The sequence below is a fragment of the Anabrus simplex genome, chromosome 2 (genome assembly GCF_040414725.1).
Source record: "Anabrus simplex isolate iqAnaSimp1 chromosome 2, ASM4041472v1, whole genome shotgun sequence".
Taxonomy (NCBI): Eukaryota; Metazoa; Arthropoda; class Insecta; order Orthoptera; family Tettigoniidae; genus Anabrus; species Anabrus simplex.
Genome location: NC_090266.1, coordinates 615,102,653 through 615,116,957, shown reverse-complemented (window position 1 = coordinate 615,116,957; position 14,305 = coordinate 615,102,653). Strand labels below are relative to the sequence as shown.

The following is a 14,305-nucleotide window of genomic DNA, read 5'->3' as shown; positions in this document are numbered from 1 at the left end:
GTTATATAACATAATTGTTAATACAGATCCAAAATGAAATTTATTTCAAGTTAAAATATGCACAGAATCACAGGTAACATAAGTAAAACACAATTAACCACTCATATTAAAAAGTACTTGTCTGTGACAAGATAAAAGGTCTAAATGTCTCAAGAGTCTTTGGTTTTTGCCTTCATTGTAGCTGTTCGACATCTCTTAATGTAAAAGGTGTGTTATTCATGAAATACCACTTTGAAATCTATCCCAAGATAAAGGGATCTCTCTTAATGAATAAATGAAACAGTAGTGTGCAACTATGCAAAATTTTTGTAACATTCAACACTTGATGTGAATGGGAAGGGGGAATTTTCTTGCCAGATGAAATAGGTGAATTGTGTTCGAGATGAAAAGCAACTCCTTGTGATGTGGTTGCATCCAAATCTGAAAAGAACAACAAAATTTTGAAGCTCAGTAACAGAAGTGGTTTAGCTGTCTTGTTTAATGAGACCTCAAGGGTGTTTTTTTTACATTTTTCATAGAAAACATCTTCAGCCGTGATCTTGAATGACGGTTAAAATATGCACAAAAACACAAGCTAAATAAGTAAAACACACATTTAGAAAGCAGCTTTTATTTTTGCTTTACGTCACACTGACACAGATAGGTCTAATGGCGATGAGAAAGCAGCTTCGAGCGCAGTAAGAGACCCAGTGTGAGTCAGCCGTGAGGGGTGTCAGTTGATTTGGACACAACCACATCACAAGGAGTTGCTTTCCATCTCAAACACAATTAGTCCATTTCATCTGACAAGAAAATTCCCCCTTTCCATTCACATCAAGTGTTGAATGTTACAAAAATTATGCATAGTTGCATACTACTGTTTCATTCATTAGGAAATTTTAAGATCCCTTTATCATGGGATAGTTTACAAAGTGACATTTCATGAATAACACATCTTTTATATCAAGAGATGTCAAATAGCGACAATGAAGAAAAAAGCCAAAGACTCTCTAGACATTTAGAACTTTTATCTTGTTAAGGACAAGCTGTTTTTAATATGAGTGGTTAATTGTGTTTTACTTCTGTAACCTGTGTTTCTCTGCATATTTTAACTGTTATTCAAGCTCATGTCTGAAGATGTTTTCTATGGAAAATGAAACATGTATCGACTAATTTTAAAATAAATTAATGTTATTTTAATCTAAGAAAAGTTGTAAGATTTTAAAGTGGTGGAGAGGTGGAACTTCTCAAACCTACAAGTTGGAATTTGTTATATATATAATAATTCCACCACGGACCAAGATGAAATTCATTACTTGTAATAAGTGGTATGTTCCGATCTGTCGGTGGGGACGTGGCGAGGAATGACATTGGTAGATGAATAAGTTTGACTGGTGGTGTTAAAAATATGAAAGATCATGATATGAAGATGAATTTGGATTTCAAGAGGACAAATTTGGGCAAATATTCATTTATAGGACAAAGAGTTAGGGATAGGAATAATTTACCAAGGAAGATGTTCAATAAATTTCCAAATTCCGTGCAGTTATTTAAGACTAGCTATATTACCCACCGCTGCTTGGGCACTTTATTGATTGTTTACTTTTAGGTATTGTATTACCTGTTAATTATGTGTGAAGTGAATTTTTGTAGATTTTGTTATTGTGATGTTGACTAATACTTCACTCCCTTTCCACCTCTGCCCAGAGGGGTTCACATGCATAATAAATCCATAATCTGGGCCATTTTGGACTTTTTTCATCCCTTCTCACCCCCCCATGCCGATGAGGGCTGAAGTTTGACTTAAACGACATGCGGAATGTCACTGTTCATCTCAGCTACCCCAAAACCTATGGGGTGGCTTACTCCCACAGTGCTTTCTTCCAGAGAGTCATATGTGTAGCAGAATCTCTCTTTGGTCTAGTCTGCATTTATGCACGTACCTACTTCAAACCGCAGGCCTGTACTTGACTGTAGAATCCTTGAATTGACGTTGTCATAGTTACGGCTGGTCATTTCTTCATCCGATTCCTAGAGCAGGGTAGTGTGATGGCAGTTATCTCCATAACGGTTGGTTTTAGGCCCTTAAAACATGATTTGGGGGTCCCGTAGGACCTTACTGGGTTTTGTTCTACACATCATGAGACTTAAAATGAGCTATGTCTTGTCCTTGTGCGACATATTCAATATTTGCTTATAATGACTTTTTTAGGCAAAGTTTTGATACCTTGCGTTACATTATTTCAATTTTCATAGAGATCTCAAATTGCTTTGAAAATAAAATACAACCATGTCACTCACTGGTAATGTAGCTTTCTATAGGTGAAAGAATTTTTAAAATCGGTTCAGTAGTTATTGAGTTTATCCATTACAAATGTACAAACATACAAATCTTTTTCTCTATATAATCTATATATATAAAATAACTTGTCCTGACTGACTGATTAATCATCGCCTAGCCAAAACTACTGGACATAAAGAAATGAAATTTTGGGGATACATTCATATTAACATGCAAGTGCTCGCTAAGAGAGGATTTTCGGATATTCCTTCGCTAAGGGGGTGAAAAGGGGGGTGAAAGTGAAAAATGAATGCATCTATATCTCAAAACTTTAAAAGTCTACAGATGTAAAAATTGGTATTTAGAATCTTCCTTAAAAATAAGGAAACACATATATTTTTGTTTTCGGAAAATCCCAATAGCAGGGGTGAAAAAGGGTGAACAAGGGGTTGAATATCTTTTATGAGGATACTTATATCTCAGAACCTGAAGATATTACAGACCTGAAAATTGGTATTTGGGATCTCTCTGAAAAATAAACACGTATTTTTTTTGTTTTTGGAAAATCCAATTAATGGGAGGGTAAAAAGGGGGGTGAATTTTTAAAATGAGTGTATCTATATCTCAGAACGTTAAAAGTTTACATATGTAAAAATTGATATTTAGAATCTCCATTAAAAATAAAGAAACACATTTTTTTTCTTCTGAAAATCCCAATAGGAGGGGTGAAAAAGGGTGAATAATGGGTTGAATGCCTTCAATGAGGATACTTATATCTCAGAAACTGAAGATATTACAGACCTGAAAATTGGTATATGGGATATCCTTTAAAAATAAACACATATTTTTTTGTTTTTGAAAAATCCAATTAATGGGGGTTAAACAGGAGTGAAAAAATGTAGGTTTTTCATTTTCAAACAGGAGTGACAAATTGGGGTTAATTTTTAGAAAGACTTACTGTTTATATCAGACGGATCTAAAGGCTTTAATTGCTTATTCTTCGGTTTCTCATATAGGGATTGTCCTGGGAGGTTTAATAACATTAAGAGTTTGAGGGTTTAGAGGAAGTTATACACTTATGATCGCTCAGAAACGTAAAATGTTACAGACGTAAAAATTGGTGTTTGGAATCTCCTGTAAAAGTAAAGAAACATAGGTCATCTGTTTTTGGAAACTCCACTTAAGGGGAACTAGAAAGCCGAGTGAAATTTTAAAATGAGAATTTCTACAGTAGGCCTATATATAAAAAACTTAACATGTTACAGAAGTGAAAAATGGTATATTTTATCTCTATTACAAATAATAAAACGTGTATTTTTAGTTTTCGGAAGAACCACTTGGGTGGGGGGAAGAGTAAAAGTAACTGAAGATTGGGTTGAATTCTTTTAATTAGGATATTCATATCTCAAAACTGAAGAGCTTACAGACGTGAAATTTGGTATTTGGAATCTGCTTTAAAAGTAAGGAAACACGTATTCTCGGAAAATCCAATGAAGAGGGGGGGGGGGCGGATTTGAAAGAATTGAAAAATTGAATTAATTGTATGAGGGTACTTACTGTTAATAAAAACTAAAATTGTTACAGACGTGAAAATTGATATTTGGATCTCCTTTAAAAACAAAGGAAAACGCGTTTGCGGAGGGGGGGGGAGAGAGCAATCGTCTTGAGGGGCGGGAGTGAAAAGGAGTTGAATTCTTTTCATGAGGACACATATCTCAAAAACTTAAGATATTAGAGTCGTGCTAATTGGTATTTAAAAGATCCTTTGCTATTAAAGAAACAAGTCTTATTTTGCCAGAAAATTCACTTAAGGAACGGTGGGGGGGGAAAGGAAGTGAAAAAAAGTGAATTATGTTTATGGGGATACTTATATCTCAAAACTGAAGGTAACAGACGTGAACATTGGTATTTGGAATCTCATTTAAACATAAACACGCCTTCTTTTTTTTGATTGGGGGGGTAAATCAATTTAAGGGCGGTGGGGTGAAAAAGGAGGTGAGACCAATTGATTTTATTATTCATAATGTACTTATAAGGAGCCTCCGTGGCTCAGGCAGCAGCGCACCGGCCTCTCACCGGTAGGTTCCGTGATTCAAATCCCGGTCACTCCATGTGAGATTTGTGCTGGACAAAGCAGAGGCGGGACAGGTTTTTCTCCGGGTACTCCGGTTTTCCCTATCATCATTCATTCCAGCAACACTCTCCAATATCATTTCATTTGTCATTCATTAATCATTGCCCCAGAGGAGTGCGACAGGCTTCAGCAGCCAGCACAATTCCTATCCTCACCGCTAGATGGGGGCTTTATTCATTCCATTCCTGACCCAGTCGAATGACTGGCTGTGGATTTTCATTGTACTTATTCTGATCATAAACCGCTCATTTTTTATCTTTCCTGGGTTCGTTTTCAAGAGCCAATTTTCCTTTGGAGAACATTCTTAGATTACTGTAGATTCTCCTGGCATATAAATACAAATTTGAACACATTTGAAATAAACGATAGGAATGAGATTTACCGTGCAGTTGTTCACCTCTATAGTAAGGTCAGTAATGCACGGAAGTATGTCATTCGTATCGCCAGAAACCCCGCACACTTGCCTACACGCGACAATGGTGCTGGCCACATTGTCAGCAATGACAATGGCATCGGATGTAATTTACCGCCAAGTAGCGGTCTTCCATCTTGCTGTGGGTTCCAGACCATCAATAATAATAATAATAATAATAATAATAGGCCTAATAATGTTTTGGACCATCATCAAAATGTGTGGACCACGCTGGAAACATGTCCTGGACGGGTAATGACTACGAATGCAGTCTGGCCCCGGGTTCAGTACCGCCAAGGCACTCAAGAAGACACCACACCGTATCTCCTCAACGATTTGATCCATATTAAAAACACTTATAGGAAAGGATGGCAAAGATTTAGGGACCCAACTAACCAGATGGAGTACCTGGACCTAGCCCGGGAAGTACGAAATCGATTGCTCGAAAGAAAGATTGAAAAATGGGAGGAACTTTGCCATAATCTCTCAGAAAACGAGTCAGATCACGAATTTTGGCGGATTATATATAAAACGTTAAGCATTCAATTATAAATTTCAGTATAATACCGTAGCGAAGCACGGGTATCTTGCTAGTATTAGTATAGAAGAAAAGACTAGGTAAACAACAGATACGAAATCTGCCACCTGGGCGAGTGCCCTAAATGCAGATCAGTGGTTGATTGATTGATTGATTGATTGATTGATTGATTGATTGATTGATTGATTGATTGATTGATTGATTGATTGATTGATTGATTGATTGATTGATTGATTGATTGATTGATTGATTGATTGATTGATTGATTGATTGATTGATTGATTGATTGATTGATTGATTGATTGATTGATTGATTGATTGATTGATAAAACATGAAGGTGAATTTTCCATTTAAACAAGTCAAAAGGGATTGTGAAAATCCCATCAGAAAAGAACACTAGCAAGAGAATATGTACAATCAATGGAGTTAATGATTCTAAAAGTTATGTACACAGTTCATAATATTCTTAGCAATATATTGGCTTAAAATCTTGATATCTTGAAATTAAAATAAAGTGACAGCCACTTCAACCTCAAATACCACACTGAACATCTAAATTATTATTTCTGAATAAACATTTAAAAGTATAAAATGTTCTTAGGCATATAAGATTTGTGTGTCTGATTGACACTAGTTTGATTATGGAGGTTCTTTGTATAGCTGTAGTCTTCTATTTTTATCCAAGGTTGTGGTGATGTCCAATTTAATGCTGAGCATTAGAAGTTAAGTCTTAAAGGGATATCCTAGTTGTTAAACTGCAGAGGATCAAACCAGCCTTCGGGCTGAATACCCAACATACAACATACACGTTGAAAGATAAAGTCATATCGATCAGCATGCTGAACGAGGCATGTGATAGAATATCTAGAAAGAGACAGAATAAACAGGACTTAGAAAAGCTGAGAGAAAGATGCACTAAAACATAATAAGTTTTCTGCTATGGGTAAACATGTCAAAGATTTTAATCATCATTTTACCAACATTCAGCAGGATTTAGACATAATTAACTTCAATCAGAAAGGCTCCATCCCTAACATTACTGAAGAGTACTTAATATCTATTGAGGAGTTTACTAATCCTACCTTTAATATTAATTAAATATCTGAAAATGACAATGTTCTTTATGAGTCTATAATTCCCATAATTGTAAAACCAGTTGTTCCATCCTGTTGAAGGGATCCTTGACACAGTTCAATATTGTTCAGTTGCTCATCGAAATTTAGGAAAACCTATTGGTAGTATGCACAGTTCACTGTTCTGTCTCCGAAAGTATATTAACTAAATGTTCCTTATGATTATATCACATACAAATTATTTTCATTGGGTTCATAGACACTTCAGGGATAGCCTGGGGATGTTGTATGGCCCAGATGCCTATTCTGTGGGTTGACATTGCATGCAAGTGGAACCATGCCTTATCTGTGAACCATGTAATGGACAGTATGCCAGAATTATGAACAGTGGAACCAATGGCAATATTCCTCTCTTTAAGCTATAAATGGCTCTGGTAGTTAATGGCTTTAGCTTAGCTATTCTCTGAGCTGTTCGACACATTGAGTACAAGCACACACACTCTCTCTCTCTCTCTCTCGTGCTTGTACATTGGATATTTTCTGAGAATAACATGTGTTAATGGCAGCATTTAGGCCTATTATTCTTTGGAAGATATCAGGATGATGAGCCATTGAATGGAAAGCTACACTTCCAAACCCAGAATATTACAACAAACTGCTGCTACTATAGAGAGGGTACATTTTGCATTTCCTCTCATTTGTGTATGCAAAGTCTTTCTAGTTTCAAGTATAAACATTTTTAGCCATAAAAATAGATAGCATTACTCTTATATTTTCCCAGAAAATACAGGTATGGGTAGAGTTATGTAACCAGCAAACTTATTTGACTGTAAAAGATGAATAACTTATGGAGTGACCACAGAAGTTGCAGTCAACATAGGCCTAGATGAACTATGCCTGCCAGTTTTATACAAAAGACGTCCAGTTGTTATCAAATTCTGTGCTGTTTTCCTGCTTGAATGATGATAAAAACCAAATTATCCCTGGTATACCTTTGACTTTGCTATGACCAAATTTGTTGTCTGCTAACTTTTCATGGAAGAGCCATGTATATTGCATATTCAATTACAATAACTAATTTAGAAGTAGTTCCAAAACAGGTACACCACTTGGCAACATATAAATGAAACTCCTGTAGCTCCCACATGATACACGATTAAAACTGCTATAAAGTGTCTGCATCATTTAAAAGGAAAATAAAACATTGCAGTGGTATTACCATTAAAATGAATGATTAAAGAAAAGCATTAGTTTAAATGAATCTTTCTGTACATGACAGGATTAGGTCAGTAGGCTACACCATTCAGCTCATACACTATATACTTTCTCCATTGAACTGTCAACTTCTGTAGAACCAGTGATGTGTTCTTTCTTTTACAACAAATTGACTAAAATTTATACTATTTGTTTTGTTTGCTATAAATGATATCAGCGATCGGAATTATGAACTCTTTTATATAAATTAGGAAAATTAGTTCATAATGAGTTATATCCTTGATTTTTCACATTTTAAAAACTGTACGTACTTACTTTGCTGCCTCGGTTATCCAAGAACCTTCTTAAATGAACAAACTGTACTTTCTTTCTTTTTTAAGTTTGAGTCCTGAGGTTGTAAACTGATGTACTCTAGGGTCCCATATGAATTTGTCATTACTTCACTTGTGCCAGACTCCCCAGCCTGTCACCAAGTGAATTGGATGCAGTTGCATGGCATGAGAGAGCCATGTAGCTGTGAGCTTGCATTTGGGAGATTGGGTTCAAACCCAATTGTTGGCAGCCATTCCTAGCTCTGTGCTGTTCCATCATCACCTACCTCTGTTGGTGCAACATAAAATAAAATATAAACCATCTCCTGTCTGACCTCTCTTGTTTAACACTTTTTATTTGATTCAGATCACAGGACATACTTTTATGTCCTTAGCTTTTCTGTACCCTTGCTCTGGAAGGGATCAGACCACCACTACAGAACTCTATTTGTATGAAATCACTTCTGAGTAATAACTGTTAACAACAAAATCACTTAAGATACAATAGTCGCAGTGAATTAACTTTTAGATTGTAATTTTTCCAGCTATGTGGTCATACGCTGAAGCTCTCTCTCAAGACTCCTGACTGGCATGCTCAAGCCGAGAAGGAAATTGAACTCTGTACCAACAACACTGTGCCCCTCTGCAACAGTCCAGATCTGGATGTATCCAATGATACAGAAGCAGATGGTAAGTAGCTTTCTTCCTTTACTTCAAATAGTCTAATTCCTATTTCAAAAATAATTGTGCCTTTTCTTGGTCCTATTTTCTACTAGCAGAATGTACTTGTCATTGACGGACTGAAAGTTAACGATTTCACCGACACCTGTTTGTATCCACTGTTGATCTGTAAGCTGTCGTTTTGTTTGCAGCAACCTCCACACACGCTGGTGTCCATTCTGTGAAGAACTGGCCAAATGCCCAACCGAACAGCACTTGGCCATGGGAGCTCTGGAAAGCATGCTTTAACATTTAAAGTGTAATTCGCTGGAGAAACGTTTGTGTTACAAGGAAAATGCATTTAACTTTTTTTTGTAGAAAACTGCAGTAGAACCTCATAGTAATAGTTGATAATATTATTAGAAAATCCTGGTAATATTGAGTACTGGCAGTATCCAAAAATGTGGATACTTCAGGTTTTGTAATTGTTTTGTAGCTTATGAGGCCGCCTCTCAAACTGAAAAACACACCAAAAATTCAGTGCTTTTATAAATGTACTGCATATACAAGCAAAACTTGTTACAGAATAGTAATACTGTAGGTAGTTCAAAAATGTTATAAACAACAATGTAGCACAGCACACAAAAATTCTCGTAATATTTCTATAGGATTTCTGATTGCAATTTTAACAAACAAGCTGAATGAATATGCAACTTTAGCATACCGTTACACGATTATATTCATTCCCCCTTCCTACCTGCTGTTATTACTTCATCCAAGCACTTCAGAACAAGCACATCCCACATTAACCAGTAGACTGATGGGAGAATATCTTTCCTCGTCATAAGGAGGCATAGAAATCTTATGCAAACAATTTACCTCTGCAAACATTTTATCACAATTAAAAGTGTGTAAAAAATAATTTTATGTCTAATTTCTTAGTAGCTTATGAAGAATATTGCCAAATGTTTGGGTTCTAAAGTCATTTTTAGGTGTTTTGATTGCCCAATACACATCTTTCATTCCTTCCAAGGCTTCCAACACTGCCGTGCACAATGGGAGAACTACAGACTTATCTCCTTCACCTTTGTCATAGAGCTAGACATATTTTATTTCCTAGAATGTACACTGTTAATATCATCAGACAATTTATCACATGTATCTACGTCATTGTAATTGTTGAAATTACACAAAACACTTCCAAGATGTGAAATTTGCTCCATGCTTCAGGTTCTCAAAGTTAAATGATTTCTTGCTGCAGTTCCATTTCAGCTGCATCTTCTTCCTAAACCCTCCATACCTGAAGCATGCTGCCACACGTTCAGGTTTCATTTTCTCCCAGCAAACTGTGACTGCCCTGATTGCATCCAGAACATTCCAGTGAAGATTTTTTGTGTTTTTTGTATCAGGGATGGCGTTACGAGAGATTTATTAAGCTAACTCAGAAAATAATGATTCATCCTCCTAAAATATTCCTTTATCAAGGGGTTGCAGAACACTGGTGGTGTTGGCTGGGAAAAACACTAACTCAATATTGCACAGTTCCACAACTGTATATATGGTACGCTGATCCATGAATAACACAAATTTCCTGTTTTGGGTACCCATTTTGGCATTGAAAGCCTTCTGCCATTGAGTGAAAAGTTTCAACATCGTCCATGCCTTTTTATTTGTTTCATACGCACATGGAAGAACAGTGATACCCTTGGAACAGCATGGATATGTAGACTTGCCAATAATATATGACTTTATCTTGGCTGAGCCTTATATATTGGTGCACAGTTAACCTTTCTTTACTTCTCTTCACTCCCTTGCAAGAACTTTTTTTTTTTTTAATATTTGTCTGGCAGGAGATTATAATACGCTATTTCATCAACATTATATACATCCCATGGAACATACCATTGTAAAATATCATTAACCACAGGGATCCATTCTTCGATGACCTTTGGATTCACTGCTGCAGATGCCTCTCCGAAGCTTGAAGCATTGCAGCCAACCTTCTGAGCGCTTGAAATTTTCCGTACTCGACAGCCAAGCAAGCCATTCATTTGTCGACGGGACTATTGCCAGATTGCTAGCGCTTATGAAGTCTCACCATCTCGGAAGGGTAGTGGGAGCAGCGGACGGGGTAACCTATTCCATCCAAGGACAGACTAACCTAACCGCTGGACCACCATAAAGGAGAGTACAAATGATCCACCTTATATCAATACAAAATATGTTGCTAATACAAGATCACAACATTTTTATTAGGGACCAGTTTCGATGTCTTTGGACACCATCATCAGCCACAATAGGTCCAAATGAACAAAGAAGATATATATATATTACAATACAAAATATAGACCATTAGTAATAAAATAACATAAAATGGGAGAAATGTACAATGTGATGGTGCTTAAAAGTCATTCTTACAAAATTTACAAGTTAAAGACTTGATGGTCAGATGATAATTTTTTTTTTTAAACAAATGGTTTAAAAAGTCTTTGCCACTGTGTAATGCCTAAAAGTCTTGAGCATGGCGTAAATAAACTCAGAATGAATGTTAAATGTTGACATCTAAAAGCTGACGTGAATCATTGTTCCTCTGTTGATAATATATAACTTGGTAGTGGCCTGTATCATCGGTTTTCATAAGGTAAACATTAAACTGTAAAATAGTCAAGCAAGTGGATCGCGTTTACAGCATAGACAGAAGTATTGTAGTGAAACCAGAAAGTTCTCGATCCAATGCGGGACCTGAAGTGTAAGAAAGAAAAATTTCCAATTAAAATAAGTTGATGGAAAAGAGGGCATTAAGTTAAAAGACTATTTAAGGTACGGGACTCACCTTGATCTGCCTGTTTGTACGGAGAACGGAGAGGAACTGAGGGCTAGAGCTTACAGGGAGCATAGCACAGTGTTAAGGGAGGGAGAGGGGTGGATCAGGAGGGAGAGGGAGAGGGGCGATGGAAGGGACGGAGTCAGGCGGACGTAGTAGGGAAGGATAATGCGATAATTTGTTACGTAAGATCTGATAGAACAGACTGTTTTGAGGAAGTTTGACACTGTTAAATACTGAAATGAGGACATCAAATAAAATTCTAGGCTTTTCGGAAATGTCATTAAGTTTCAAATTTGGATTGAAATATTGATCCAAATGTATATAGCAAATCTCCGTGGTGTCTAGCAAGGGGCCTTTGCTCAACGTATCCAATATTGTTAAGTCCTGTTCTATTCCATAAAATTTATGTTCATAATCATGCATGTGCTGACCTACTGCAGAAAACCTGTTTTATTTAATTGCATTAAGATGTTCTGTATATCTAATCTCAAAGTTCCTACCTTTTTGTCCAATATAAGAGCTGTGGCAGTCATTACACTCAAACCTGTAAACACCTGAGTAGTATAATTGGACAGTTCGGCGGCCACCACCACCACCGGCTCCCAGAGGCCACCTCCACCACCACCACAGCCAGAGGCCTCCCAGATGCCTCCTCCACCACCACGACCACCACCACAGCCAGAGGCCTTCCAGAGGTCTCCTCCACCACACGCGGGAAATTTGAATTTGTAAACAAAGCCACGTGCTTTTTGACAGCTGTCATCGACAACAACGCATCGCTAACCTCAGTACTGTCATCTTGACGGGCCTAAACCTCAGTAGCGCGAGGTAAACAAAGCCACGTGTTTTTTGACAGCCACGTGCTTTTTGACAGACAACAACGCATCGCTAACCTCAGTACTGCCATCTTGACGGGCCTAAACCTCAGTAGTACCAACTTAACCTAACTAGCGCGTGGTAAACAAATCCATGTGTTTTTTGACAGCCACGTGCTTTTTTGACAGCTGTCATCCACCATCTTTATTCCAGAGAGCACCGTGCTGCCCTCTTTATCGTAGTAGATGTAAATTCGTCACCTGTCATCAGCAGTGCTGCCATCTTGGCGGTCCTAAACCTTAGTGCTACCAACTTAACCTCACTAGCGTGAGATAAACAAAGCCACGTGAGTTTTTTCGACAGCTGTCACCCGCCATCTTTAAACTACAGAGCACAGTGCTGCCCTCTTTAGCTACTTACCTTTGAAATGTGGTACGTCACAGCTGTCATCCGCCATCTTGCATTGCAAACCTCAGTGCTGCACTCTTTAGCTAGACACCTTTGAAATGTAGTGGCGGTAATTTGAGAAATTCTTTATGCTCTTGTTTGTAAACAAATCCACGTGCAGCTGCCATCCGCCATCTTTAATCTATAGAGCACCGTGCTGCCCTCTTTAGCTACTTACCTTTGAAATGTGGTACGTCACAGCTGTCATCCGCCATCTTGCATCGCAAACCTCAGTGCTGTACTCTTTAGCTAGATACTTTTGAAATGTAATGGCGGCAATTTGAGAAATTCTTTATGCTCTTGTTTGGAAACAAAGCCACATGCTTTTTTACAGCTGTCATCCGCCATCTTTAATCCAGAGAGCACCGTGCTGCCCTCTTTAGCTACTTACCTTTGAAATGTGGTACGTCACAGCTGTCATCCGCCATCTTGCATCGCAAACCTCAGTGCTGCACTCTTTAGCTAGATACCTTTGAAATGTAGTGGCGGCAATTTGAAAAATTCTTTATGCTCTTGTTTGGAAACAAACCTATGCGCTTTTTTTTGACAGCTATCATCCGCCATCTTTAATCCAGAGAGCACCATGCTGACCTCTATGTGGGGGCGGTAAATTCTACGCGCTCTTGTTTGGAAACAAACCCATGTGCTTTTCAGACAGCTGTCAACCGCCAGAGAGCACCGTGCTGCCCTCTTTGTGCCGGTGGCAAATTCCACGTGCTTTACAAACTCACGTGCTTTTTGACAGCTGTCATCCGCCATCTTGCATCACAAACCTCAGTGCTGTACTCTTTAGCTAGATACCTTTGAAATGTGGTGGCGGCAAATTCCATATGCTCTTGTTTGGAAACAAAGCCACGTGCTTTTTTGACAGCTGTCGTCCGCCATCTTTAATCAATAGAGCACTGTGCTGCTATCATGCGGGTAATTTCGTCAGCTGTCATCCGCAATCTTTAATCCACAGAGCACCGTGCTGCTCTCTGTAGTAGCGGGTAATTTGAAAAGTTCTGTTAGCTGTCATCCGCCATCTTTAATCAAGAGAGCACCGTGCTGCCATCTTTAGCTAGATACCTTTGAACTGTGGTGGCGGCAACTTCCACGTGCTCTTGTTTAGTAAACAAACTCGCACGCTTTTAGTCAGCTTGTCATCCGCCATCTTACATCGCAAACCTCAGTGCTACACTCTTTAGTTGAAAAATGGTGGCGGGTAATTTAAAAAGAAAAATTCTACAGCAGCCATCTCTCGACGCTAATTGCACAAGATGGTGGCTATACATGACTCCTTAAAGGTGCTTATGCAAGATGATCGCTATACATAGTTTCTTATGAGACTCCCTTGGGATGCTTGCACAAGATGGCGGTTATACAAGGCTCCTTATGAGACACCCTAGGGATGCTTGCGCAAGATGGTGGTTGCTCTTATGAGGCGGCTTAAGGATCCTTGCACAAGATGGCTAGAGACGCCCCCCTAAGGATGCTTGTGCAAGATGGCGGCTATACATAGCTCCTTATGAGACAGCCTAGGGGGTGCTCGCACAAGATGGCGGCTACTCTTATGAAGAAAGCTAGCTTAGAGGCTACTGCGCAAGATAACGGTTGCTGTTATGCATGCGG

At 38.1% G+C, this 14,305-nt stretch overlaps 1 protein-coding gene across 1 annotated transcript in view; it reads left to right on the top strand.

Moving 5' to 3' along the window:
* Window positions 1-14,305, top strand: part of Synj (synaptojanin) — a 427,286-nt gene that overhangs the window by 378,229 nt on the left and 34,752 nt on the right. Inside the window, exon 19 of the mRNA XM_068226016.1 lies at window positions 8,490-8,634. Coding sequence (XP_068082117.1) covers window positions 8,490-8,634 — 145 coding nt within the window. The remainder of the gene's footprint in view (window positions 1-8,489; window positions 8,635-14,305) is intronic.